Source organism: Lonchura striata, chromosome 3, assembly GCF_050655825.1.
Source record: "Lonchura striata isolate lonStrDom1 chromosome 3, ASM5065582v1, whole genome shotgun sequence".
Lineage (NCBI taxonomy): Eukaryota > Metazoa > Chordata > Aves > Passeriformes > Estrildidae > Lonchura > Lonchura striata.
Window position 1 is genome coordinate 53,887,156 of NC_140705.1, and position 25,205 is coordinate 53,912,360.

At 38.0% G+C, this 25,205-nt stretch overlaps 1 protein-coding gene across 8 annotated transcripts in view; it reads left to right on the plus strand.

The window, feature by feature from the left end:
* The window catches only part of L3MBTL3 (L3MBTL histone methyl-lysine binding protein 3), a 77,801-nt gene that overhangs the window by 15,326 nt on the left and 37,270 nt on the right, over positions 1-25,205 (plus strand). For all 8 annotated transcript variants that reach the window (XM_021540729.4, XM_085575141.1, XM_021540728.4 and 5 more), the window contains exons 3-11: positions 7,363-7,474; positions 9,579-9,738; positions 10,736-10,874; positions 12,193-12,277; positions 14,433-14,524; positions 17,003-17,107; positions 18,246-18,381; positions 21,843-21,934; positions 22,477-22,628. In XM_021540729.4, the coding sequence (XP_021396404.3) occupies positions 7,363-7,474; positions 9,579-9,738; positions 10,736-10,874; positions 12,193-12,277; positions 14,433-14,524; positions 17,003-17,107; positions 18,246-18,381; positions 21,843-21,934; positions 22,477-22,628 (1,073 nt within the window). The remainder of the gene's footprint in view (positions 1-7,362; positions 7,475-9,578; positions 9,739-10,735; positions 10,875-12,192; positions 12,278-14,432; positions 14,525-17,002; positions 17,108-18,245; positions 18,382-21,842; positions 21,935-22,476; positions 22,629-25,205) is intronic.

A 25,205-nucleotide genomic window follows, 5' to 3' on the forward strand; every position in this document is an offset into this window, starting at 1 on the left:
GGCAGCATGGCTGCACTTTGAATCTGGAGAGGCAGGGAGGGTCCGTGAGAGTGGTGTCCGTGGGAAGCATCAGTGTCACTGCTTAAATCACTGCGGGCACTGGGAAGCTGCTGCTCCAGAGAGAAGATGGACTCCCTTCAGGGAAGGTGGTAAGGAGTAGCGTAGGGAGCAGAAAGCAAGTTACATGGGGACTTCTTCTGACCATGTGTGAGCTTCAGCAGATCTACCTAGTGGCCTGGTCCTTTCCACATGAAATTAACTTTATTCTGTTGCAATCTAATGTTATTAATTCGCTCTTGCTCTGTTTCATTGCCATAGAGTTCTGGTTAAAACTTGGCAATATCATAAAATGAGTGAATTTTATTGAAAAGACCAAAAAAGGGAATTTCACCACTAAAATAATTAAAACTGCAAAAGCAAGAAATGCTGGATTTAAGTTTGCCTTTGGATCTTTATTTGGGTTCCCCTGTGTGTATTCATGGTAGTCGTCTCTTAAGTGATCACACAGTATTTTACCACAAATTTTTTGGTGCCATTTTCTGTAGATACTGTTAAATTTGCAAGCAACCGGGCAGAGGGCTTCAGGAAGGAAAAAGAATAGTTTTGTGGCTATTGCAGGTAAATCCCACACAGGAACACTTAGCACTGCACTTTTTGCAGCCTTTCTGCGCAATGCTGAACAACTCACTGGAATCAAATTTTTGGCAGGTAGCCATTTTTTATTTGTTTGCTAGCTTGGGCTTCCCATGAGATATTAGTGTTTTGTATCTAGAAATATTCTGGCCAAAATAATTTGGAGCCAGGATTGCCTTGTAGGTCAATTTCTGGATCAATAAGCGTCATCTTGGCAGGCCTTGACTTCTGGCTCTGTTGCTGATTTATGTGTCACCTTAAGAAAGTCTGTTTAGCTGCAATTTCCTACTCAAGTGGAGATAATAAGGCAGACTGAGTTTGCAGTGTAGAGAAATCAGTGGGAAGCCCTCTGGTACTGAGATAATTCTTGAGCACTTGAAGTGGGATAGGGGGAGGTTTGGAAGAGCCTGAGGAGTGTCTAAGAATAAAGTAGATAAACATTACTGTAGACAAGACTGAGGTATTGGTATATACTGGGAAAATGTCAGTCTCTCTTGCTAAAGGGATGTGTTTTCTGATGGTACCTTAGCTTTCTGTTCAGCAGTGATGAGAGAATGCTCCTATTATTTTTATTTTTGGAATGATATAATTTGATAGCAATTCCTTCCTGCTTGTGCCTGCCCAGATAGGAAAAAACCCCTTTCTTTTTGAATGCAAATTGTTCTCTCTTATTTGTTACTTCACGATTAGCCTATTGCAGTGTTACTGGAGCATCTTAAAATTAGTCCAAGATTGGTGGAAGTGCTTGCCTTTCTTGCTGACAGCATCTTTCGAGTGAGAGTGGGTCTGGCCTTGCCCCTTGGTCGTGGTGAGGAATTTAATTTCTGCTGACTGTGATTTAGGGAGCCCTACATACCCTGTGGTCCCACTTTAGTTTGTCTTTTGCCATACTTGCAGTGTAGCAGTGTGCAGGCAGGATGCTTTCTCATGATTGAAGAAGCAGAATTGGCAGGTGTGGGAACAGCACATGTCCCCAATATTCTGTATCCCTAAAAGAGTCAAAATCTTGTGACGAGGCAAGTGTAAGGGGTCACGTGCTTACTGAGAGCTTTAAAATAAGCTGGGAACAGAGTACTCTGAAGGATGAAGAGCTACCAAAGGGAGGTGTTTTTTTTTTTCCTTTGTAAGTAGCTGAGAAGAGATTTTGTTTCAGGAGTTACTTTACACCGCATTGTAACAGTAATTGTTAGAGTGCCTAAAGCTTTTTTAGATACTTGTTCCTTGTTGTGCATTGGGGTTTTTTAAAAAAGAAAATAAACAGTCATTCTGCTTTCAAACCATGTAGAGTAAATAAGACTGGCTTTACTGCTTGAAAAAAAGAGTATAAAAATACCAACAGCTGCCTCATTTTTCTGAATGCTATTCAGTCCTTGCCTGAGGCAGGGGTTCTGTGGAAAAAGTAGTATGTGATTGTGCATGTAAAGAGTGTATCACACAAACAGGGAAGAGAGGTCTGGTTGAATGGACAGGATCTGGCATTTAATAACTTATTCAACTTAAGTAATATGTTAAAAATAGTTCAGCATGTAGCAGGATGTGGTTGGACAATTCAATGGTGGAAGACAATTCCTTGACTTTAAAAAGACTGGAAAATGCCAGGAAAGCTCTTATTTATTTGAGGAATCACACTGAAACCACTGTGACTAAACTGTGATTAACACCAAGAATGATAACTTTCTGCTAACTGTAGATCAGTGTAGTTCTTGTATCATTGAAGTCCCAGGTGTTAGTCCTCTTGACAAACTGCTGTGGAATTCTGTGACTTTAGGCTTAGCTACTTCATAGGCATCAAGAGTATTGAACATTTACTCAATGTACTTGTGTTTTGGATATTAAAAACTTCGCAGATTTCTTCTGAGAATGTTCACAATCACTGTTGTGGTGTCAAGATATGTTTTGTTGCCGAAGTTACTGTCAGAATGGAGCAACAATTGTCTTTATTGCAATGAACTCTTTGTCCTTGTCTTGCCCAGTAGATGGTGGTGTTGGCTGATTTTTCTAATTTATTAAAGCTGTGCATTAACATATGTAGAGGTTTTGTTCTTTTTTTTTTTTTTCTTTGCACTTCGATTGTTCTTCCTTTGTTTGTTTTTTGGTTTTTTTTGGGGTTTTTTTTTGTCTGTCCTCCCAAATAATGATTTTACCATATATAAAACAATAGCAATTTTATTCTGATTTGATACCTGTGGGAACTGATGAGATCTTTTACATTCTTAAGAGGGCATGAGTAACAGCAAGCACTGATAGTCTGATCTGTGTTGCTCTGAATTGGACACATGTAACAGTGGGGACTTAATTTGAAACTAGATTGTATGCATTTGTTCCCAACAGGTTTGAGGTTTTAATACTTAATCTACAATATGATAGACATTTTTCATTGTTTGCAATTTTTTTTCATCCCACAGAGACAAATGCTCAAGAGTACTTTTATGAAATGTGGAAAAGAGAACTGAAAGCCCTTTTAGCATTCAATTAGCCCTACATAAAACCACAGTGTCTTCCAGCCAGCAGGATAAGGCAAAGAACTTCCATTAGAAATGGAAATTCTCTAAACCCACTGGAGTTATGCTTTGTTGTGTTCCCTGGGATTTCCGTGGTTCAGCATAGCACATGGTGGGCAAAGAATGACAGGCTGAACAGGAAGATGGAGAACATTTTTGTAAGAACAGAAGGACCTCCTTGTGCTTAGCACAATAAAATTGAGTTTGAGGAGGTACATAATTCCTTGCTCTATCATATAGCAAGAGAGTAAGTGTTAGGGTACCACAGCTATGTAATCCATTGGGTAAGGTGGTTTCAGAAAAAAAGGGTACAAACTGACAAGGAGTACATGGAAATTAAAATATAAAAGGAAGTTTTTTAAGACGGAAATTCAGGAATGGACTAGTAACAGAAAACCTGTCTTCTTCTGAAACATTTATAAAATACTTTGCATGATACTATTGCTTGTAGTAGACAAAGACTTCATATTAGTGGTTATGGTACTTGTTTTAGTCCTGTGTAAATTTTCAAACAGTTTTAATCTTTTGGAAAATATTTATTGAAAGTAATTTTGGTCCCAGTAGAAAAACTTAGCATGTGGATGGACAGAAATGGTTCAGAAAGTATTGATAATGTTTGATTATTATTTATTTAAGCTTTGGCTTCCCTCAGTATGTTCATTATCTATTGAATGAATATTAAAATTTTCCTGGGGATAAAAGTAATAGTCATAAAACCTCAAGTTTTAGTATATTAAGGCATCATTTCCCGAGAATGTGAAAATGTATCTCAGCTCTGAGTGGAAGGACTCTCTAGTGATGTTTAAATGGAAGCTATTGTTCTTGATCCTTGTGGAAACTGCAGACAAGGTAGCTGAGTAAGTTCTGTGTTGTGTACTTACCTGTTAGCAGCTGGACTCTTCCTGCCAACTCAGTTACAATACGTTTGCATTAAAAGAATTGCAGTTACTTGAACATGTGTATTTTTCCCCTCATTACTTGCCTGTACATGAAAGTTTGGAAATCAAATTTCCTATCCAGATGCTATATTTAGTCCTGTTTATGTTCATGTGAATTTGTTCAGGAAAGCTGTTAGGGTTTCTTTCTGTTCTCTGTTGCTGTCTGATCTTTTAAGACCATTGGCTTCATAGCATGGGACAGAGAATCACCTTAAGAGATTACTTAAAATTTGCCAACAGGCATTTGACAAAAGTCAAGTGGATTGAATTTATACACAATAAGTCTAATAATTTATTCTCTTTAAAACATTGAAGTGACACAAATCAGTCTAGTGCGTTTATTTGTTAAATGCTTTTTTATAGTCTTTGTTTGCATCAAGGGGAGTTTCACCATTTGAAGCAATGAAGGCAGATTGAAGGGAAATCCTTTTATCCAACACAAATTTCTTTATTTACTTAAGTAGTTTTGTGACTTGACAACAAATCTTTATTTCTCAGAAAGCTATGGATCTATCCTTAGAAGCTGGCTCAATAGCACTGTCACCTGCTGTGACATTTCAAACTGTCAAGACACCTAGGGAAGTGCCTTTACTGTATTTTGGCTTGGAGGAAATATTATGATGAAAACTTTACTTTTAGGTTTTCTGTTGCCTACACTCCAAGTAGAAGAGGCTTACAAATGAGCTGAATTTTTTCATAGGCACATAAACCACCATTAATCTAGATCCTTTTTTGTCATGCTTCCAGCAGTATACACTAGTTGGCATGTTGCTCTGGCAGCTATTATCCTGTGATGACTTTGTGCAGCATGCTGCTTTGTACATCTATTTATCCTGTTTTTAAGCAGTTAACCTTTGTCACAAGCTGTTCATGTCTTTTCCTCCCCAGCTAAAACCAGAGTATTACTTCCCAGGTCTGAGGTGTTGCTCTGGTTAGCCACAAAGAGCTTGGGGTATACACTAGTGCTGATGCTATTGCTGGGAAAATAAGGAGTGAGAGCAGTCATGAATTCAAGTTTGCTCCAAACAGGAGCTGGAGGTCTCTGACACCGATAAAGGCAAGGCTGCAGGAGTTACAGGAGTAACCAGGAGTTACACTGATCAGTGAAGCAGTGCCCAGCTGGACTGTCGTGCCCTCCTGCCCGCTAAGGCAGTGGCAAGTTGTCACTCCCCATCACTGAGACCATCTTAGCGTGGTTGCCTGGCTTTGAGGAGCTCCTTGAGGAGCTTTTCCTTAATGGTTCAGCTGTTGCTGCTGTTAACAGCCTCCAGGGAAAGAGAGGCTGGGAGCTGCCTTCCCTGCAGTTATCTGTCTTCCACTGTTTGGTGCCTATCAGTCAGCAGTGAGCCCTCTGGAGCCAGATGGGCTGGCAGGTCACTGCATTGCCCGGGGGGATGTCCTTGCATTCCACAATAGGCCCCGGTGGAGGAGGAACATGTGTGTGGTGTCAGGGCTGGCCATTGATTGAACCATGCAGAAACATTCCAGGTATTTAGGTATCCCAGAACTGTTCAGAAATACCTTTTGCACATGGAAGATCCAGCTGACACTTTACAAAGGTGTGGGAGAGTGTTTCGAAGTGCTGCCCAGTAACCTCCCTGTGCCCAGCCTGCTGGTAGGCTGCAGCAACCTGCAGGTGTCTTGGCTCATGTTCACAGCTTGCCTGCTGTGAGACAGCTCTTGCAGAGTTGGAGCTCTTGAAAGCAAGGAGGGTTTTCTCTCTGACATCCACTTGTTGCAGAGGCAGCAAAGCACAAATAGCAAAAATGAGCTTAACCAAAATAGGAACAAGACTGAGTGCATAAGTCAGCTGTAAGACTCTTCTGAATAGTAACTCTACTGATTTTCTGTGCTTGGAACAGCATGAATGTCTCTCCACAAACTGAAGCATCAGCACGTGGTGTTTAGTGCATTCAGTTGCCTTTCAAAGTTGAACTCATGGTGTTTCAGTCCAGATGGATTTATCAGTGGTTTGTCCATGCTTTCATATCTGTAGTGAGCACAGCTGATCACAAGGAAAAATCTTAGCTCCAGACATCTTATGATTGTGTGAGGGCCTCTTCTTCCTTTTCTACCTTCTAGCCTATTTCTTAGCTGTTCACATTTCTTAGGACCTGTTGGCTCTTTGCAAATACTAAAGCTGGAAGGACTGTATTAGTGAAAGCACGCTTTATACGTTTGTGTATATAGGGGTCACCTTTGCTAGCAGCCAGAATGGCTTATTTTCAGTACTGTACCATGGCAGGGTCCAAAGTGAGGGTGTTATGTATTCAACAGCCTCTGGAGGCACAGAAAGGATCAGTGCAGTGCCAGGCAATTGTTCCCATTCGCATTTTCCCGAGGTAAATTTGCCTGACCAGAGAAACAGAAATAGGCTTCATGCTATGGCCTTGAAGGAATATCCTCTCTGGTGGATGCTGGGGAGCTTTGAAGGACTCTCTCAGGTGTAATTTTCCCTGTAAGCTGTTGGTAAGAGCACCACACTGATAAAGACCTGTTCTCTGTGGCAAAGGTACCCCTTCACTGTTCAGAGCAGGCATCAGGGACAAAACACTGCCTTGAGCTAAACCCATGTCACCAGCTGGGCCTGCAAACCACACAGTGACTGGGAAGCAGAATTATTTTCATGTGGTAGGGCTGTAATCACTACAGCATTGGGAGGAAACTTTTCTTCTGGCAGCAGGACAGCTCTAACTCGTGGTGCTCCAGTGTAAGCACAGCATGTGGGGCATTGTTGAGCCTTGCGTCTGGCTGACAGTAGTATCACATTCAGCGTGTAATTAAACACCTCATAAACTGCCTTGAGATGTTTGTTTATGTGTGCTTTTTAGTGGGGAAATACTCTGTTTTCAGAGAATGCTTAAATTTCTGTGCTCTATGAAGCATTTGGTGTGTGATGTTCATTCAGCTCCCTTGTCCTCAGAAAGAATACTCAGTGTCTGGAGTGTGTTATTTTGCTGGCAGTGGAAAACATATGGCTAGGGGATGTTCCCATGAATTTCTTACTTACTGGGTTTTTTTTTTTTATTATATGTGTGTGTAAGTTAGCTATTGGAGGCATCTGGATCAGCATCTATTGCAAATTAATATTTATAGATTTCAAAATGAATTCAGATTTGGCTTGATAGAAACAAGAATGGCTTGTTTTGAATTCCATGGGGATAAGGAGAAACACAGAAAATAGGCAATATGATGAGGACAGCATGTAAAAACTGTATTGAATAGAGGATACTTCAAGTGACTTCTAGTAAATTTTTACTATGCTCTGTGCCATTTGTTTTGTCTTACAGTTTAGAGTCAATGAATTTGGGGCCCTGGAAGTAATTACAGATGAAACTGAGATGGAAAGTGTTAAAAAGGCAACTGCTACCACAACCTGGATGGTTCCAACTGCTCAAGAAGGTCAGTTAAGAAGCAGTAAACATTTTCTATGGTAGACTAGTTTCTTTAATGCATCAACTTTCATTAAAGCTTGCATTGAAAAGAAAAAAAAAAAAACAATTTACTTGCTTTAATGGACAAAGTATCTCTTATGAAGTAACCCGTTTCTTGGGGTGTAAATTAATATGAAAATAAATTAATTTCAAGTTGGAAGAAAATAATTCCACTGTTAAACATCTGAAGTTCAATTACAGCCACATTTTTTTTTCCTTACAGTAATTTTCTTTAAATTTAGAATTTGTATTTTCCCTCTATTTAATTTGCAAAATAATAAGTTTCTTTTAATTATTGAGAATTTTAAATTACTTAATTTTTTGTTGAGCTGGTTCTCACAGACTACCCACAGACATTCCCAATGGCCTAGAGTTGATTTGTGCACTGCAAGCTGCCTTGGTATGGTCAGCACAGTTGCCACTACTGATGTCAGTGTTAGATGTGCAGTGTGTACCCCCACAGATGCCTTGCTCCTGCCAACTATGCTTTTTTTGAGCATTAAAATTAATCTGAAGTAACAGTTAATGTTTATCTTAAATGGTAAAACTCTTAAGAGTTGCATATATCTACCAGATAAAGTGTTTCCTGGATTTAAAATACTGAAATAAGAAACACCTGTTTTATTCAAGGAAAGTAAGAAACACCTGTTTTGCTCAAGGAAATGTGGTTTACATGGTCATAAATTACTGCAATCTTTTTACACTGACTCCGGTAATGATGGAGTAGTATGAAATAGAGTATCACAACTGGTTTTGTGATTATTTACACCTAGCTAGTTCTTTCCTCATTGGTATTACATTTTATCAACTTTCTTTTAAAATATGTATTCTGTAACGCCTTTGAAAAGCAGACATCATAATTTTTGTTTCATAATCATCCCTATAAGCAGGAGAAGCAGTGACAGCTTTCCTTTGTTGCTCCCTCAGTGTTGATAATTGTCATGTGGGACATTAACACTGGTAGGAAACCCCCAAGGTCTGAAGCTGCAGACCACTGTTAATGTGTTCTGTAACAAGCAGTGATAGTTAATTCAGGTTTAAAGTCTGTGATGAGAGTAGCATCACTGTGACAGTGTAGTAGCACAACAGGCTTTCTGCTTAGACTGAGAGATCTAAGCATATCTCTCAGTCCCCTCCAGTCTGACAAACCCAAACAAAAAATTCTGTTTCTATTGAGTTTAACTCTGTTTATGGATGTATAAACATATCGAGTGCACCATCCTTGATTAATTTACTGCTCCCCAGAAGTAAAAACACTGCTAAAATTCTCCATTGTGAGAAGAAATAGTTGTTTTGAACCACTTATGATGTTGGTGTGTAAATATAACATACGTTATATATACTTCAGGGGGAGATAGCCTGCATGCAAGAGCTCATTTGACTCTGCTTTCAAAGACAGTATAGTGCAACATAAATAGTGTGTAAGTTTGCCTTTTGGGGAGGTATGAAGACAACAACCTGCTCTAGAGGCTGGGGTATGCGACAGTGCTTCATACTTGCTTGTGAGGGAAAGTAACTGCACAATCAGGGATACAGCCTCTCCTAGGCTGTTGTGGGGAAATTGCAGCTTAGATCAGTAACTTAGTATTTGGTGATTGCTTTGTAACAAGTTGAGTGACATTTCAGTTCTGGTGGACCTCAGGCGGGTTGAGCAGTAGCTGCTGCTGCAGGCTGTAGTCAGCAATTTTCTTGAAGAAATAATTTCAACTAATCTAAAGATTACTCACCCCAACCCTTTTCTCCCAAATTTAGGTATAGGCATACCAGCAAGAGATGAGGTCATGGATTCTAAACAGTGATGACTCTGTGGGCAGTCAGTGCCTGTCACAAAATTCAGTCCTTCCACAAGTTGTGACAGAACCATAGAATAGTGGGTTCCTCTCTCCTGTTGCAGTGTGAAAACCTGACTTGCTTGTCAGCAATGTGGACCTCATACAAGCACTAACTCGTAGTTCTTCATTCTGACAAGAGTGGTGTGGCTGATGTTTTGCTGTTTGCTTGGCAAGGCCCGCTAAGGATGTTTGGGAATGTATTACCTCTGCCTAAGAAAGTTAACTTTTGTCATTGTGCAGCCTTTTCAGAAAAGACAGGGATACCCACAAGGTTGAAGGAAACTGCAAAAATGGATGGACTTGTTTTCTGTGAAAACTGTTACCGCTATGGTGCCATAGAAGAATTTATTCCTGAAGGGAAATTTTGCAGCCAGAAATGTGCCCAACAAGTAAAAAACAAGTAGGTACTATAATAAAGCATAGAAACAAATAATTTGGCATAAATGCAGCACAAGAGTGAAGTGTTAAAGTGGGATAAAATGTTCATGGTGGGGCAGAGGGAGATACTCAGCAGACAAGTTTTAATGTCACGATTGGTTTATAATGTTCTTTCACTGTTTTTTTGTGTAAATGCCTTAACAACATTTGGTTTTGTCTAACACTGACATTGAAGGCAGTCTTTTTTACTCAGTGTGCTGTGTTCTGCTGTCAGATGCAAGCAGTAAAACAGTCTATGGGATGCATGAATCAGTGTCAGACTCCCACCCTGTTTCAGTCATTGGAATTAAGATAATCAGTAATGAGATGGTTGGGGTGGTAAGTTAATTATAATTAAGTGCAAGAGCTGTTTTATAGCTGACAGTGAGTGAAAACATGAGCATACTACAGTTTCTTAGTTCCTTTTTTTTCAGTTAGTGCATTTCATCTCATCATAAAAGCATGTTTGTGTTAGTGTGTCCATTCTGTATGGCATATTGCTAGATATGGCAGTTTTAAACATTTATGATTTTGTAAATTTTCCTTCATTTTAGCTAATTGCTTCAAAGTTGTCCATTCTGATTTCTTGTTTAGCAATTTGTACAGTCACATACCAGCTTTCTCCAATTGGTTTTGTCAGACTTAACAATTACCTTTGCCTTCCTCTCTCTAAACTGCCCTGCAGTCCTAAACATTTCACAGTTTGCTTCTCCGGGAGACTTGATGGTACATGAGAAAAGACACACTGTTTAAAACATGTAAAACTTGTTCAGCATAAGCTGACAGCTTTCCTTTTACAGTTGCTATTGTGTGTCTCTCAGATTAATTCTTTAGACAGACTTAATTTTCAGTAGTATTTCTAAGAATATATTCAGTATAGTACTATGGGACCTACACATTTACTTGCTTTTTTACTTGTTTTATGAATATGAGAGGTGAAATAATACTGGTTTTGTGTCATTGTGTTACTTCCGTGATAGAGAGCCAAAGGAGGAAAATCCCAGCATGGAATGCAATGGGGAAGATGATTCTAAAGGCATTCGGAAAAGAAAAGCAAAAGTACCTCTCAAAGAAGAGTCCCGGGATAATGGGGAGAAGAAGGAGAATCCAGATGAAATTGTTAGTATGCATCATCAACCCATTCCTGCAAGTATTTGGGTGGGAGTTTTGTCTTGTATTGCAATGTCAGTAGCTCCATCAGTCCACAAAGAGAAGAGACATCATCACCCTGTCAGAGCCACAATAAGTAGTTGGTTTGTTTGCCAGTTTAATTATGCCTCAGCAGTAAATTGTAATTATTGACAATTATTTGATAAAAGCTGTTTTTGGTCTCTTTCCCCTTCTTTTTAAAGAACAGAACAAAAAGAATTTAAAGGAAAAATTATGCTAACATTGACTTGCCATGTCTTCAGCATTGAAAAACAGGAGTACCTATTTCCCAACAACCCTGTTACTTTGTCATTCTGCATATGACTAAATAACTATAGACCAATAATTTATTTTCTAAGAAAGCTATACTACAGTTAAGAAGGGAATACCTTGGATTTTCTTAGTGCAATTTGCTTTTAAAAATCATAGACGAAAATTTGTTTTGCTTTTGTGTTGCAGTTTAAATTGCTTTGGGGCACCTTTTGGGTTTTTTTCCCCCTTTGGAATTATTCTTCATTTTAGAAAAAACTTGCCCCACAGTGTCTTCCTATACTGCTTGTTTTCTTGTAGTATGTGTTTTTTCCCAATAGCTGTGGCACTACTGAGGGTAGCACCGTTTTCAGGGAGAAGAGTAGTTCTGCTGCTACAGAATCGTCAAAAGGATGAAGACACTAGAGTTGTCAGGAGGAAATGTACAGCTCTCTGTATAGCAGTATCTTATGCAAAAGTCAGGGGATACCTTCTTTGTCTCCATGCATCTGCCCTCCCAGATGAGTACTTGCTCTGCTCATCTGCTCAGGTGCTCAAAAAACTGTTAATACAAAAACTGAAAAAAATTAAAAGGATCACAGTGCCATTTTGTATTTAATAAAGAAATGGTACATTTGGAAAAAAAACCCAAACCAGAGTAAAGCTGTGAGAGATTTTCCTTTAAATAATTTTGGAAGCATGAACATGTCAAAGATACTGTTATTTATCAGTGTCTCAGTGAGGTCTGATGAAGGCTTCATGGTCTGTCTCTGGGTCAGGCAAGGCTGGCTGGCTGAGTGCCAAGTGGTGAGAGTCCTTCTGCCTGCCATTTTCATTGTGTTTGCTGTGATTTGTCACTGATGGCTCACTTTGCTTCTGTTAGACATCTGCACGTTTGTTTGAGGTAGGAGAGAGCTGGGTCAATAACCAATAAATGAAGTCACAGTTTAAACTTCAGTATCTCGACTTTTATCATACTAGACCTCTAAGCTAATGAGGTTACTGTACTTTCGGTTTTTTTCCTCTCTTTCTAATTTAGGAGGAGAAACCTGAAGGAAGGATCTTGAGAGTCTCGCAAAGAGCCAGGAGAAAAAGAAAAGGGGAGATAACAGTTTTGAAACAAAGTAAGTTCGATTATGAAACAAAAATCTCAACCATCAGTTCTTCAGGTAATATCCATATCTTATTGGGAATTGCCAGCATTGTTTCACAGAATTTATATTCCCTATTGAATTTTTTTCATTACTGTAAAAAGACAGTGACAGTGTTATTTACAGCAATTACATTTTAAGGAAGCATAGGGGAGGATCTGGTGAGTGTAAATGCAACTAATGTGCATTTTAGGTTTTTTTCTTTTCATCCCTCTAAATAGTGCCAGTCTTAGAGGGAATCAGCTCCATTGAGTTCCCAGATGCTGAAAGACGTGTATCAAGCAGAAGTGAAAGTTTACTTTTGTTTCCTTGGGGATCAATTTTGCATCTTCATTATGTGCCGGAAATAGACACGTTTATGGAACTGTTTAGGAATAATTGCTATAATCAATCCAAAGGGACATATACTGCATCAAGCAACATAATAAAACATATTTTAAATGAGTGCTGTTCTTTCAAGCCATTTGTATGATAGATAGTTTTAGGAAGAATGGGAGAATCAGCTGCTATTATATTTCAGTGGTACACCAACCACAGACCTACAGAGTGCTTCTTATGGTAGGTGGGGAGACATTAACAGAGGTTGCCAGGCCACTAATCAACACAGAACTCCAGTTAGCTCTGATGTACACCAGGCAGATGAACTACTGGTTGAAGATGCAACAAAAAAATGTTATGAAAGATCCCCCTCCCAAGACAGCATCACTCCTGAAATGTTTCTACAGTTGCTTCTAAGGCTGAAGAGATAAGAAGCATGTGAGACACAAGCACAAAGCTGATGCTTTGTGGAAATCTCTGCTGCCCACTGAAATAATGATTTCTTCTATTGTTTTTATTTTTTTTTTCAATTTTTATTTAAGAAAATATCAGTATAAATATATAAACTGGTATCAAAGACCAATTTGTATTCAGAAACAAGTACAATTAATTTCTCTAATAGAATAATTAAAAACTGGGTAAATCCTAAATAAAATTAATGTGGTCTAATGGTGTTGAGAGGTCACTATCACTCTGAAATTTATTGTCTTTTGTTTACATTATTGTAAGCTTTCTTCAGGAGAGTTTGGCATCACTATTGTTATGGTTCATCTTTTAATAATAAAAATGCTAAGCCAGACTGTTATTTAAACGATTTATTTTTCCTGTGAGTAGCCCACAGTCTGGATCAAGCCAGAATCACAGTGTGGACTGTGATGAATCCTTCTGACAGTGTGAGCTTATGGTCTGAAATGCTAAGCTGTCTGTGCAGAGGAGGCATTTTAAGTGGAGATCAGTAGAGCAGAGTAGAGGTGTATGACATCAGAAATATACGTGGCCAGCCTCCAGCCATCTATTCTTGAAGTTCCTGGCTATTGCTAGTGCAGGTAGTGCCTTATTTCAAGGCCTGAAAACTGTGTAACTGTAGCCATTATTAAGATGGACTGTAAGCAATATTACAATTACTGTGTAGTGTTCATACTGTGTGAACAAACCTGAAACTAGAGGTTTCTGTCATATGCTAATGACATCCTGAGGAAAAAAAGCACTGGTGACACTTCTGAAGGCTTGCAGAAAATACTGTTAAATCACTGCCTTTCTACCCAAAACCATCAAACTACAAAGTGATGGAGTAGGTGAGAAACAGTCTGAATACTGTTAAAGAATAGAGTATTTCAACCCTGGTTAAAAAAAAAACTTACTATGAGCAGTATCCACTTGAAAATGCTTTCCAGTTAAAGAAGGACATGGGGGAAAAAGAAACCCTTTAAAATACTGAGCTATTTTAACTCATTTTTACTCATCTTTTTACACATTTGCAAACTGTATATCTTAATGCTTCTTAGGAGCAATAAGGAAAAACATGTTGGAGCAAGACTTTGTAAATTGTTCTTGCCACCTGAAGGAGCTTTTCCTTGTTACTAATCAAGGTTTGAACTGCTGGAAGTGTTTCTGGACAAACTAGGAACCTTCACATTCCTGGTGCCTTTCAGCCTACAGAACTTCTTTTTCTGAGATAAGTTCTGAACAACACCATGAGCGCATTTCATAAAATGTAAATTTAAGAATGTTATGAACTTGTGTTGTGAATTTGTCTTCTTGAGATACTAACAGTTACAGAATTATTTCCCTGTTTTATGCTTCTTTATAGCTGTACCCTCTAAAGGAAGGCAAGCATGGTGTTGGGCATCCTATCTGGAGGAAGAAAGGGCCATTGCAGTACCTACTAAGCTTTTTAAAGAGGTATGACCTTTGAAATTTAAGTCAGTAAACCACCTAAGATCATGAAATTCCTAGGAAATCAATAAACAAAAATAATTTGAAGATTTTATTATTTTCTCGGGAAAATCTGCATGATGAAGATAATGCTGTGTCTGTCAGCAATTATGAAAGCAATTATCTCTGTTTTTTCAGAGAATTCTGTTGTTGTAGATGAATACTGTCAAATCAGACTGCAGAAAGCAGATGCTCTCCCAAAATCTGCAGTTCTAGCCATTCCTCCTAGTCTCTGAAGCTAAAAAATGTGATACATACCCACACTTTTTCATGCTGTATCATTTTTTTTTAAGTATCTTTAGAAAGGTGGTACAAAGGTCATCTTTTGTCTTGTTGCTTTGATTATATTACCTGTCTTTTCTTCAGCTTCTGCTGACATTATATTTTGTTCCTACATCAGATACTAGTCTTGTTCTCCTTTGGCCTGTCATCTGGTTGGATGTCACATCATCATGTCCTGCTTGTCCTTTGCCTGCTATGCTTTGTCATTTCAGTGCTTTCATTAGTGCCACCTCTCTTGCTTGGAACAGAGCTCTGTATCCAAATCCACAAGATTTCCATGCTGTTATCTTCCCTTGCAAAACCTGTGAACGTGTCTCAGCTGCTGTATTCCTGCTATATGTTACTTTTTCTTGGACAATTCTGTTCTTACTTGTAGTCTGTTTCTTGAATCCATTTCTTTATGTATACTTCATACTTTAGCTATTAAATCTTCTCTGTGGGAATTAGCTTTTCAGCTTACACGTGCCATGTATTTTTTAATTGGTAGTTTAGTTACTATGAGTTAGAAAAGTGAAGAACTGGGATTTAGCTTTACAGAATCCATAGATTTATAGGTGCAAGAAGATCAGTCCCCCGACTACCTTCAGTTGTGAAGATAGTGCTATATACTGGTTCAAAAATTAGCAAGAAAACAATCAGGATAAAGAGTGCCCAAGTGGGAAGGTAGATTTGCAAAGCATTGCTTTGCCTGTCTGAAGGTTCATGAAATGCTGTAGCAGTACAAAGGCTTTGCAGGGCACTGCACATGGTGCTAAAGTCTAGAGTTATGTGATGTTTCCTCCACATTGTACCTTTCTCATCCAGTGCATCTTAATTTAGTATTTTCTTTCAAAGTCTTTAGCCCCTGGGTAATGCTTGATTTAGTGTGCAATATTTAAAGCCTGTTGCAGAAAGAGAATTCTTAATAACACTCAGAATTGGCTAGGTAATATTTCTCCATTTTACAGATTAATAAGCAAGCCACATAAACAGGTTAAAAAAAAAGCCCAAACCAAATATCACAACCAATCATGAATCCTCAATTTCTGTTTGGGTTTTGAGAATTACTCTTTCTTTCTTTTATTTTTTTTTTCTTTCTTTTTATTTTATTCCTTTTATTTTACCATTTCACTGTGTTGTTTTGTATCCTTAGTTAGGAACAGTCAGGATGATGGAGGGTGCTTACCATTTCCTTAGACCTTAGAGTGATTTCTAAGCTGTGTCTCACAAGGTTTCCCTTCCTTTGAAGTATGTGGTACCTCTCTGAGTATTTCACTTGGTACCCTTCTCTTCCCTTTGGCTGCAGAGGTACTGCAGCTGACTCGGGAGTATGTGTCTCCTAGGCAGAAACAGAAGAAAAAGGAGACATTTTAAGATGCTTTTCCTGTATTTTTTTTCTGTAACGTAAAATTTAATGTGAATTTTCTAACCTGTGGAAAACTGTCTTCAGTTTTGATTACTTATTTTTCTGATCTTTCCTCCAATTTAATCTTAATATCTGCTCCCTTCCATCCTCTTTAACAGAGGGATGATGATGCCTGCTGGTTGAAAAGGTGGCTGATCCATCCTGCTTAGCCTTGTTTTCACTTTCAGTGTTTTGAAAGATACTCTTCTGGGTTCATTGTAATGGAATGTAAGGGTAGTCATGTTCCTGCGATGTAGAAATTCTCCTGGAAGACTATATAGTCTGGACTCAGCATATATAGGGCAGCAGATAGGCCATCTCCACATACAAACAGTGTTCAGTATTTCTGCCTTTCAGTTCATCTTTCATGGCCTGAGATGTGGAACTGAAAAGGCAAAACAGTCATTGTTGTGGTTATTATAAGAATGATGTCCACCAGGAAGGTGTCACTGTACGGGCTGAAAATTAAATAATCAAATTGCTAAGATGTTTTACTGTAAATTAATGGAAAGAGTTGAAGACAAATGCTGTCATCTTTGCCTTGATACTTTTGCTAATTCTTCTTTACATACTTTCAGGTTTCAAGTCACTGTGTTTTTCAAGCAATCATCAATTTCTCTTTTTCTGTCCACATTTTTGAAAACTTGAAACTTAAAGGGATTTATTAGTTCCTTCAGAAACATGAATAATAAATAATGATTGTTCTATTCCTTATAAAGATATTGTGTCTTCCTCTGGTATACTTTCAGAGGTATTGAAAATGTTCTTTTCCATTGCAGTATCAGTCTTTCCCATACAACAAGAATGGATTCAAGGTAGGGATGAAGCTGGAGGGTGTGGATCCTGAGCACCAGTCAATCTACTGTGTTCTCACAGTGGCTGAGGTAAGCAAGCAGCCACAGTCCTGGGTTATAGTATGCTGTATTATTTATATTATATTATATTATATATATGCTGTATTATTTCTGGATGATAGACATGTAAAGAATATATCCAGTGTCAGTGCAGCTATACATATATTTAACATGCACAGCTACTGAAAACAGTCTTAGACTAGTTGGATGATGTGGCTTCATCTGCAATCCTGTAGTTTGTATTTAAAAGAAAAATTAAATAGAAAAGAATCATGCCAACTGATACACAGCAGTTTTATATAAGTTTGATAGTATTTGCAGTTGCTTCATTCACTGATACAATTACCTAAAAGTTTCTTGTGTTGCTGATGTGCTGCAACTTTTTCAGGCTGATGACTGCAGAAATTGCCTGTATTGGCAACCTGTGCAAGTTAACGTAAAAATATAAAACCAGTTTTTCTTTTTGCTGTGGGTATGAAATAGTTTTTCTGATGAGCAGCTTCTTTGCTTTCAACAGAGAACCTGCTCCTTAGGCGTATTTTGTATATCTTTTAAACATACCTTACTTTAATTTTTACATAGCTTTAATGTGGAGAACTTCCATGCAGAGACAGTATTGTGTCCTGTTTTTTTTCTCCTCCTCTCAGTGGTTGACTTATTACTTCATGGAATAATGAAGTTCTGGGGAATACCTCTACTGACTTTGCATCTTTACTTAAACAGTTTTCAGTATCTCTCTGGAGAGCCTTTTGAACATACTTATTGTTCACTGCTCCCTTGCATATCAGTTAATCAGAATAGCTTGAGAACCGCATTACCTACACTTTGTCCTCAGTTGTATCAGATGTATTCATGCTCTTCTGTAGGGCTTATGTTTTACTCTGATGCTGGCTTGAGCCATTGTCAAGTTTTTGAGCACTACTGGCAATAGCCAGTTTTCAGTTAAATTCTTTTGACCAGAAGAGGAGGCTCTCAGACTGACAATAGCTTTGCCTTTTAGTTCTCTCCTTTTTATCAAATGAATTTGTTCATCTAATGCTAGATTGGGCAGAAATAAAAAGCTGACTGAAAACATACAGTTATTATATATAATATTGAATGGAAGTGGTTATGTGTCGGGCAAAGGTCTTAAAAAATAGTGTTGTATGCTGTCAATTCTTGCTTTTAGGTTTGTGGCTACAGAATAAGACTACATTTTGATGGATACCCAGATTGTTATGATTTCTGGGTGAATGCTGATTCTTCAGACATTCATCCTGTTGGATGGTGTGAAAAAACAGGTCACAAGCTTCATCCACCTAAAGGTATTGCTTAGTTTAAATCTCGTCTTACGCAGTTCTAAGATTGGGAGTACCTGTGTAATGCTGTAATTTTTTTTTTGGCAGAAATGTTTTCCTTTGTTTAGTCAAGGGTTTTTGCAAATGGCAAATTAAATACTTGCCTAAAATTTCAAGTTCGGAAGCATGCCCCTTTTATTCAGTGGAAATTCAGAGAAACCAAGAAAACAAAATGGACCATAAGAGTCATCAATAAGGCATTAAGGAAAAAAACTGAGCAGCAAACTTAGACCCCAGCTTATTGCAAGGAAAACGGCAGCATACTGGTGACAAATATGCTTAAACTGAGGTCTCACAGGCAGCTGAGGATCCTTTAGTGGAAGGTCTTAGGACATTTTTGCTACTGCATAATGATCACTGTTATTGTACAAATGTTGGTACAGACTAATAAAGACTATCCTATTTCCACAAAGATTAAATATGAAATAGAGACAAAAAGAGGAATGAACAGATCAATAGGGAGAAAAAAAGGTAAGATTGCAAGCCTGGAAGTGTAATTTGTACATGGATTATTTAAATGGTTTACAGGTATTGAAATGTGTGTAATTTATTTGCATAATTTACTTCCATTTCACATTGTGTAACTTCTTTTGGCAATTGGAGGGCATCTGCACTGAACTGTACTATGAAAAATAGATAAATGTGGTCCTTTTGGAATATGGCGGGAATATGTGAGGATGAAGGGAGCAAGTTCTGAAGTCTGGAAAGTGAGAAATAAATGAATATGCCATTTTGGCGTACACAATGAGGGTAGTATAATGTGATTTAGAAGGGCTGGAAAATGAGGACATGCACAAATTCAAGAGGATGTGCTTCCAGAGAATTATAAAACTGTAGATATAAGGGCTCAGGTGTGGAAGGTGAGAGTAAAGTAAAGCCACTGGAAGTGTAGGGGCAGGGGGCCTGCCAGTGTGTGAGATGATGGCATTTCTTTGTGAGAGCCTTGAGAGGCATGAGCTGCTCTTCTGAGTCCTCTGCAAGCTCCACTCTGGCTACAGGGTGCTACTTGCCTTGGACACAGTTCTGCATAACTGGCCATGTAGCAATAGCAATTTCTTGAACATAAATAAGAATTTCTTAGAAGGTTGGCCCTTGCTGATGTAATAACTTGTATGTAGCAAATGGGTATTTCCCAGTTACAGCCTTCCTGATGTTATTACAGTGTGCTTAGTAAGTTTGGCATCTATGACGAGGATTTGTCACCTTTTACATCTTACATGCCTGGTTTAGAAAGCTTTTGTTAATCATGAATGATTTCCTCTAGAACTTTGTGGGGTTCTGCTTTTCCAAGAGGAAGGATAATATGCCAGTTGTAGGTTCTGTTTTAATTGGGTTGGACAGATTGGTTGTATATTCCTGTGTTAAAACATTTTAATAATGATTTCTGTAGTGCCCATTGCAAATTTTACATTGGCTAAAGCCAATGAGAGTTATGACATAGGACACAGTATTTATATAAAATAGCACCCCAGAGAAGAACTCAAAGGTTTGTGTTAGTAGCCTTTAATTTTCCAGATAAAATACAAATTTATGACCTTCATGGTATAAACCCTAAGCAATTTGGAACCTGGTGGTCTGCCTTGGGTGGGGAGGGGGGGGGGCAGGGGGTGGGGAGTGAGGGACATGAGACAGGAAGAATATTATTCTAGATGTTTTATGAAATGTATTTCTATCCATGTTTTTTAAAAGGGGAAGGATGGGTAACTCTTAGTGCTGCTGGGCAAGACAGGCCTTGTGATGGAATGTCTCCCACCCCCACGGCAGCAGAGGCAACAGGCAGCTGCTGCTGGGCTTCCAGCAGGTGTAGGAGAGCTAAGAGGCAAAATTGAACTGGGTTTCCTAGAAATTAAAAAACATGGTGTTCAGGACACTATTCATCTTGTGTAGAGGTAGCCACTTTTTTATCTCACACAGGCAAAATCTGCAGCAACAGGATGGATATACATGTGTATATATATGCATGTAAAAATTGCATCGACTGGTCTATATCTGCAGTGAATAAATCAAATTGACTTCTGGTCTTGTTATGAGAGATGAGTTAGGAGGTTAAGATCTCCCTTTCTCATTTGGTGACAGGAAGACCCACACTGCCCAAAAACTGCTTCACAGTGTACTAAAACCATTTTTTTTCCCATGGGCTTTGTCCTAGTCCCATTAACTGATCCCTTCACTCATGCAGTAGGTGGAGTTTTTATTGTCTGCTGTGAGCTTGGACTTAGGTTTGAATACTCTCTAGAATTACAAAGTGAAAATGAAAAGCCTAAATACTGTATTGCTTTAAAGTGGCTTCAAATGATACAGCATTTGAAATATAACATACATACATTTGAAATATACATACAACATAAAAATGGTTTCAAAGCGTGATACACAGCTGTACTGTATCAAAACAAGAGAAAATTGGAGTATAAAAAAGGTATTTTTCTTTGAACTTTTAGGTTAATTTATGTTGACTACTATTTAAAATGGAAAGTGAGAAAGTCCTATGCAGAGAAGATGAAGGATTTTAAACTTGTGGTTCCTGGGATAATATGAGAAACTCAGGTTAAACAAAGCAGTTGTCTCTGGCATGTTTGAGTAATACTTCAAGTAGTTAAGAGGTGACACATTTCAGTAAAGGCAGTCACTCACTGAAATTTATTGTGGTTTTGGTCTTTTCTGGGTTGTAACATATTGATTAAAAGAGGTGTTTCTACAACTGTTACATAACAGAAAAATGAAGGAGGAAATCTATTTGCTTCCAACTCCTAGCATTGTTTTTTAGATTAGAACTACAGATGGTATTTGGAAGATTATTTTATGCAGTTCAAGATATTATGAATGTTTTGTAATTTTTTCCCCCTAAGAAACTAAACATTAATAGAAATACAAATTTAATTTTAAGTGTTGTATACACAGAATGAAAAATGTATAATGTCCATACAGGGGTCATTTTATGCTGTAGATTGAGAAGGGGTCCTGCAGCATTGATAGTGTAAGTAGCTGTTTGCTATAATCTAGGGGGGTTCTTTTAAAGCTAGTAGTGATGATGCTGTATTAGTGATAGCCTGATGATGTAATATGGCAAAGTCTGGAGGAGGAGGGATATTTTTTTCCTTGGACTGACTGGCATGGTGGGAAGAACTTTGGAACCTGTAGGTCTTTTTTCTGATTCTGAAGTAAAAGCAACAGACTGAAGAAGCAGCTGGAGAACACTTGTTGGCTCTGTGTGACAACAAAGGGAAGTTAGGTAGTACCTGTGAGGCAGACAGGTGGTGATAAGATGAGGTTTTGTTGGGGAGAGACAAAGAGGTGACTTTTAGCCTGGGCTTCTTGGAGATGTTCATTCCAAGGGAAGAAACAGAAGTATAAAATTGGTCTCTTAATGATTCGTGCACCTGTGTCTCATACCCATAATTTGTTGCCCTTCTTTTACAACTCTCATTTAGGATATAAGGAAGAAGAATTCATCTGGCCCTCCTACTTAAAGGCATGCAAGGCTCAAGCTGCTCCTAAATCACTGTTTGAAAACCAGAATGCAGTAAGTACTCACTTGTTACTAATGGTGTAATTGTGAGTATGCTCATGTGTGTGGTAGAGACTCATAGCATATTTCAGTGATGGCAGACTTGAGTCTGAAATTTAAAACAAAAGTGTTTACAGCAGAATGAATAACATTCTAACATTTTCCTCTGCACAGCTAACCTCTGCAGTTCCAGTTCATTACTCTTCTACTTATCTGTTTAAAACTTCTGATGCATTCTTAAATTAAAGATTTGTTATTTGTACTCTGTCTTGCACCATAATCTTGTGCAACAAGAATGGTCTCTTTCAGAGGGAATATTTAAGACAGCTGAAACTAATACATTTCATTTTAGCAGCATGTTTAGGACTTATTTTCTGTCATAAGCCCCAAGTCTTGGTGCTTGAGCATTGCTCATGTCAGCTAATTAGGTTTCTGCCACTCTATTGGGACAGTTAATTGGGAAATTTGGAAATGACAGGAATATAGCGATTATGGATGATGGGGAGATTTCTGGATTTACAGTATTTATCTTCAGTTAAATGTCTTCCTCTATGTAGACAGTGATTCCGTCGGGATTTCGAGTGGGGATGAAGCTGGAAGCCGTAGACAAGAAGAACCCGACTTTCATTTGTGTTGCCACGGTAACAGACATGGTGGACAATCGTTTTCTGGTTCATTTTGACAACTGGGATGAGAGTTATGACTACTGGTATGATGTTTTTGTTTGTATCCTAGTAAGATGTATCAGAAATGTGTTTGCTTTAAGTGCTGTTTTCTGTGATACTTTCCAGACTGGTGATACAATTGCTATACCAACTTTTGCTGGATTTTTAAGTATGGCCACCAAAGTAGGTCTCAGTGGCAGACTGGCGGAATTGATTTTCCCATGTCAAGTTGCACGTAAAGAATGCTGAGGTTGTGCTAAATGTGTGTTCATGTGTGCTGCTGCATCTGGAGTTGTGGATTGATTTCAGTTACATATTATCTCTGAGGCTGATCTCTTCAGTGAAGAATATACACCATGATAATGAGACTAAGTGTACTTGGAGTTAGTTTTACTTGTAAGGCGGCATGTATTCATAAGGTTCTTGATCCACTTATGTTGAAACTGAACTGTAGTCATATTCTATAAAGCATCAGGATAGGGGCAAAACCTGGTTTTAGTCCTTTGTGTTCTATCTTCCAGTGGAAACTGAAATCCTGTTATCCTGACCTGTGTTAGATATGACCTTTGTGCACGTTTTATGGGGGAGGGGCTCTGTGTATCTATAGGAAAATCAGTGGATAGAGCAGGATGTACTAGGAGTATAAAGATAGTGAAGAAGATTTAGGCTGTTACAGTGCAAGTTTGTTTTGCTCTTGGATCTTCATTTGACAGATCATTTGGAGCAATGTAGTTTACTTTACAGTCTTTGGAGAATAAGTTACTGCACAAAAGGTAGAACATTGTTATGGATCCCTTTTATGGCTGGACTTTGACAGTGGCAACTTAATTGTATAGCTGAGCCTATAAAATAAATGAAGAGAAATTTTTTCATCTGTATTTGATGACTACTTTGGCACTACATCAATGAGAATGTCACAAAACTATAAAAGTAACTTCTAAACTTAGTGAGTCCCTCTCTTAAAATAATAATTTTGTGGCCATTGTGACAGATAAACTGAAGTAGAACTGAATTTTTGAAGCAGTCGTGAGCAGAGAGTTAAGTGAAGTCAAGAACTTAATATCAAGATAATAGACCAAACAAGTGAAAGACCAGAAAGATTAGCAATTATTTTCACAAAGAAGTAACACAAACCATATATTTTCTCTACAAAGCATCAGGAAACTGGGGAAACTTAGTCTGAATATCTTGGCACTTAACTGTTCACTAATAATAGCTATGACATTAATTAATAATTAAAATGGCAGTTAGGCAAAGCTTTTAGGGAAAACACAGTGCAATATAACCCCTAGTTTGTTCAGAGGTAGCATAGGCATATTTCTAAAATACTGCACTCTATATAGCAGACAAACTGAATTTCAGACTTGTTAATATTCCAATGTCAACAGGAACTTTGTCCACCGATCTTTTCAGAGGAGGCAGAAGCAGTTTTCAAGTACATAACCAAGCTTTACATTTATAGTATTAGTTAAAGTTATAGCATCCTGAAGAGGTTTTTCTGAATTTTGTATGTAGAATACATGACATAAAACCCTCCTAAAAGGATGAAGAAAATTTGAATTTGAAAGCTTATAGGTTTTCCTATAGGTTTTCTGAAATAATTTGAGCTGTGTTTACATTGACATCAAACTTCAGTTTTGTTCTTTTGGTGAAATTGTGAAATACCTTTCTGGAAACAGCAAGATGATGCTCCTGGAAGTACTGTACATGGAAATTAAAATATCAGTAATGTGGCCTACCTCTCAGCATTGCATTGAGAATAGTGAGTAGAGAAAGAAAGAAAGAAAATGAGAGAAAAGAGCGGCAAATGAAAATAGCAGTGGAGTGTTTGACCAAAAGAGAGCCTGCAAATGTAACCTGAATGCATCCCACTCTCATTTTTAATTTTAGGTATCAGGTTTGTAAGGACCTTAAAATATCTTAGGTGCATACATTTCATGTCTACCAACTGCTGTCTCTAACTAAAAATTAAAACGTTTTCTGAGATTACCCAGAACTGAACCTCACAGGTTCCTAGCGCTTGCATGTAAGTTTCAATCTCAGAATAATAATGAAGGTGAAATTACTTATTTTGTGTATGTTGGTTATTTTCAAACAAGTACCTCATTTCTCTGTATACCTTTTGTGTTTTATTTGGAGTAGACTGAACTTTCTCATTGAGGTTAAAAAAAACCTTTCCTATTTTTGGATACCTAAAAGAGATTTGACTGATATTACTGACTTCAGGCAACAGAAACCCATTATGATTGCCTAAGGGTTTTTAGGCTTCAGGCTTTCAGCCTGAAGATACTCTTCTTTACTTTCTTTCTGAGCATTAGAAAATACATTTTTGGTCGAAAGTAAGTACCCTGGCTAGAATTAGTCATTACAGCAGCTCTTTAATGCATGGTCATGCTACTTTCAGTATATTATAAATAATATTAAATTTTCCTTTGATAGTGGCTTTTAGATTGGACAAAAGTGAACAAAATTCAAGATTTTACTTAATGAAGGAGAGGTTTGACCTATACAACATAAGCCTCCAGGTCCTTTCCATCTGTTCCATCTCTTTTGATGAAACATAATATTGCTTTGAAAGCTGAAGGCATTGTCATTCAGTGGAACTTCTCAGTTTTCTTACC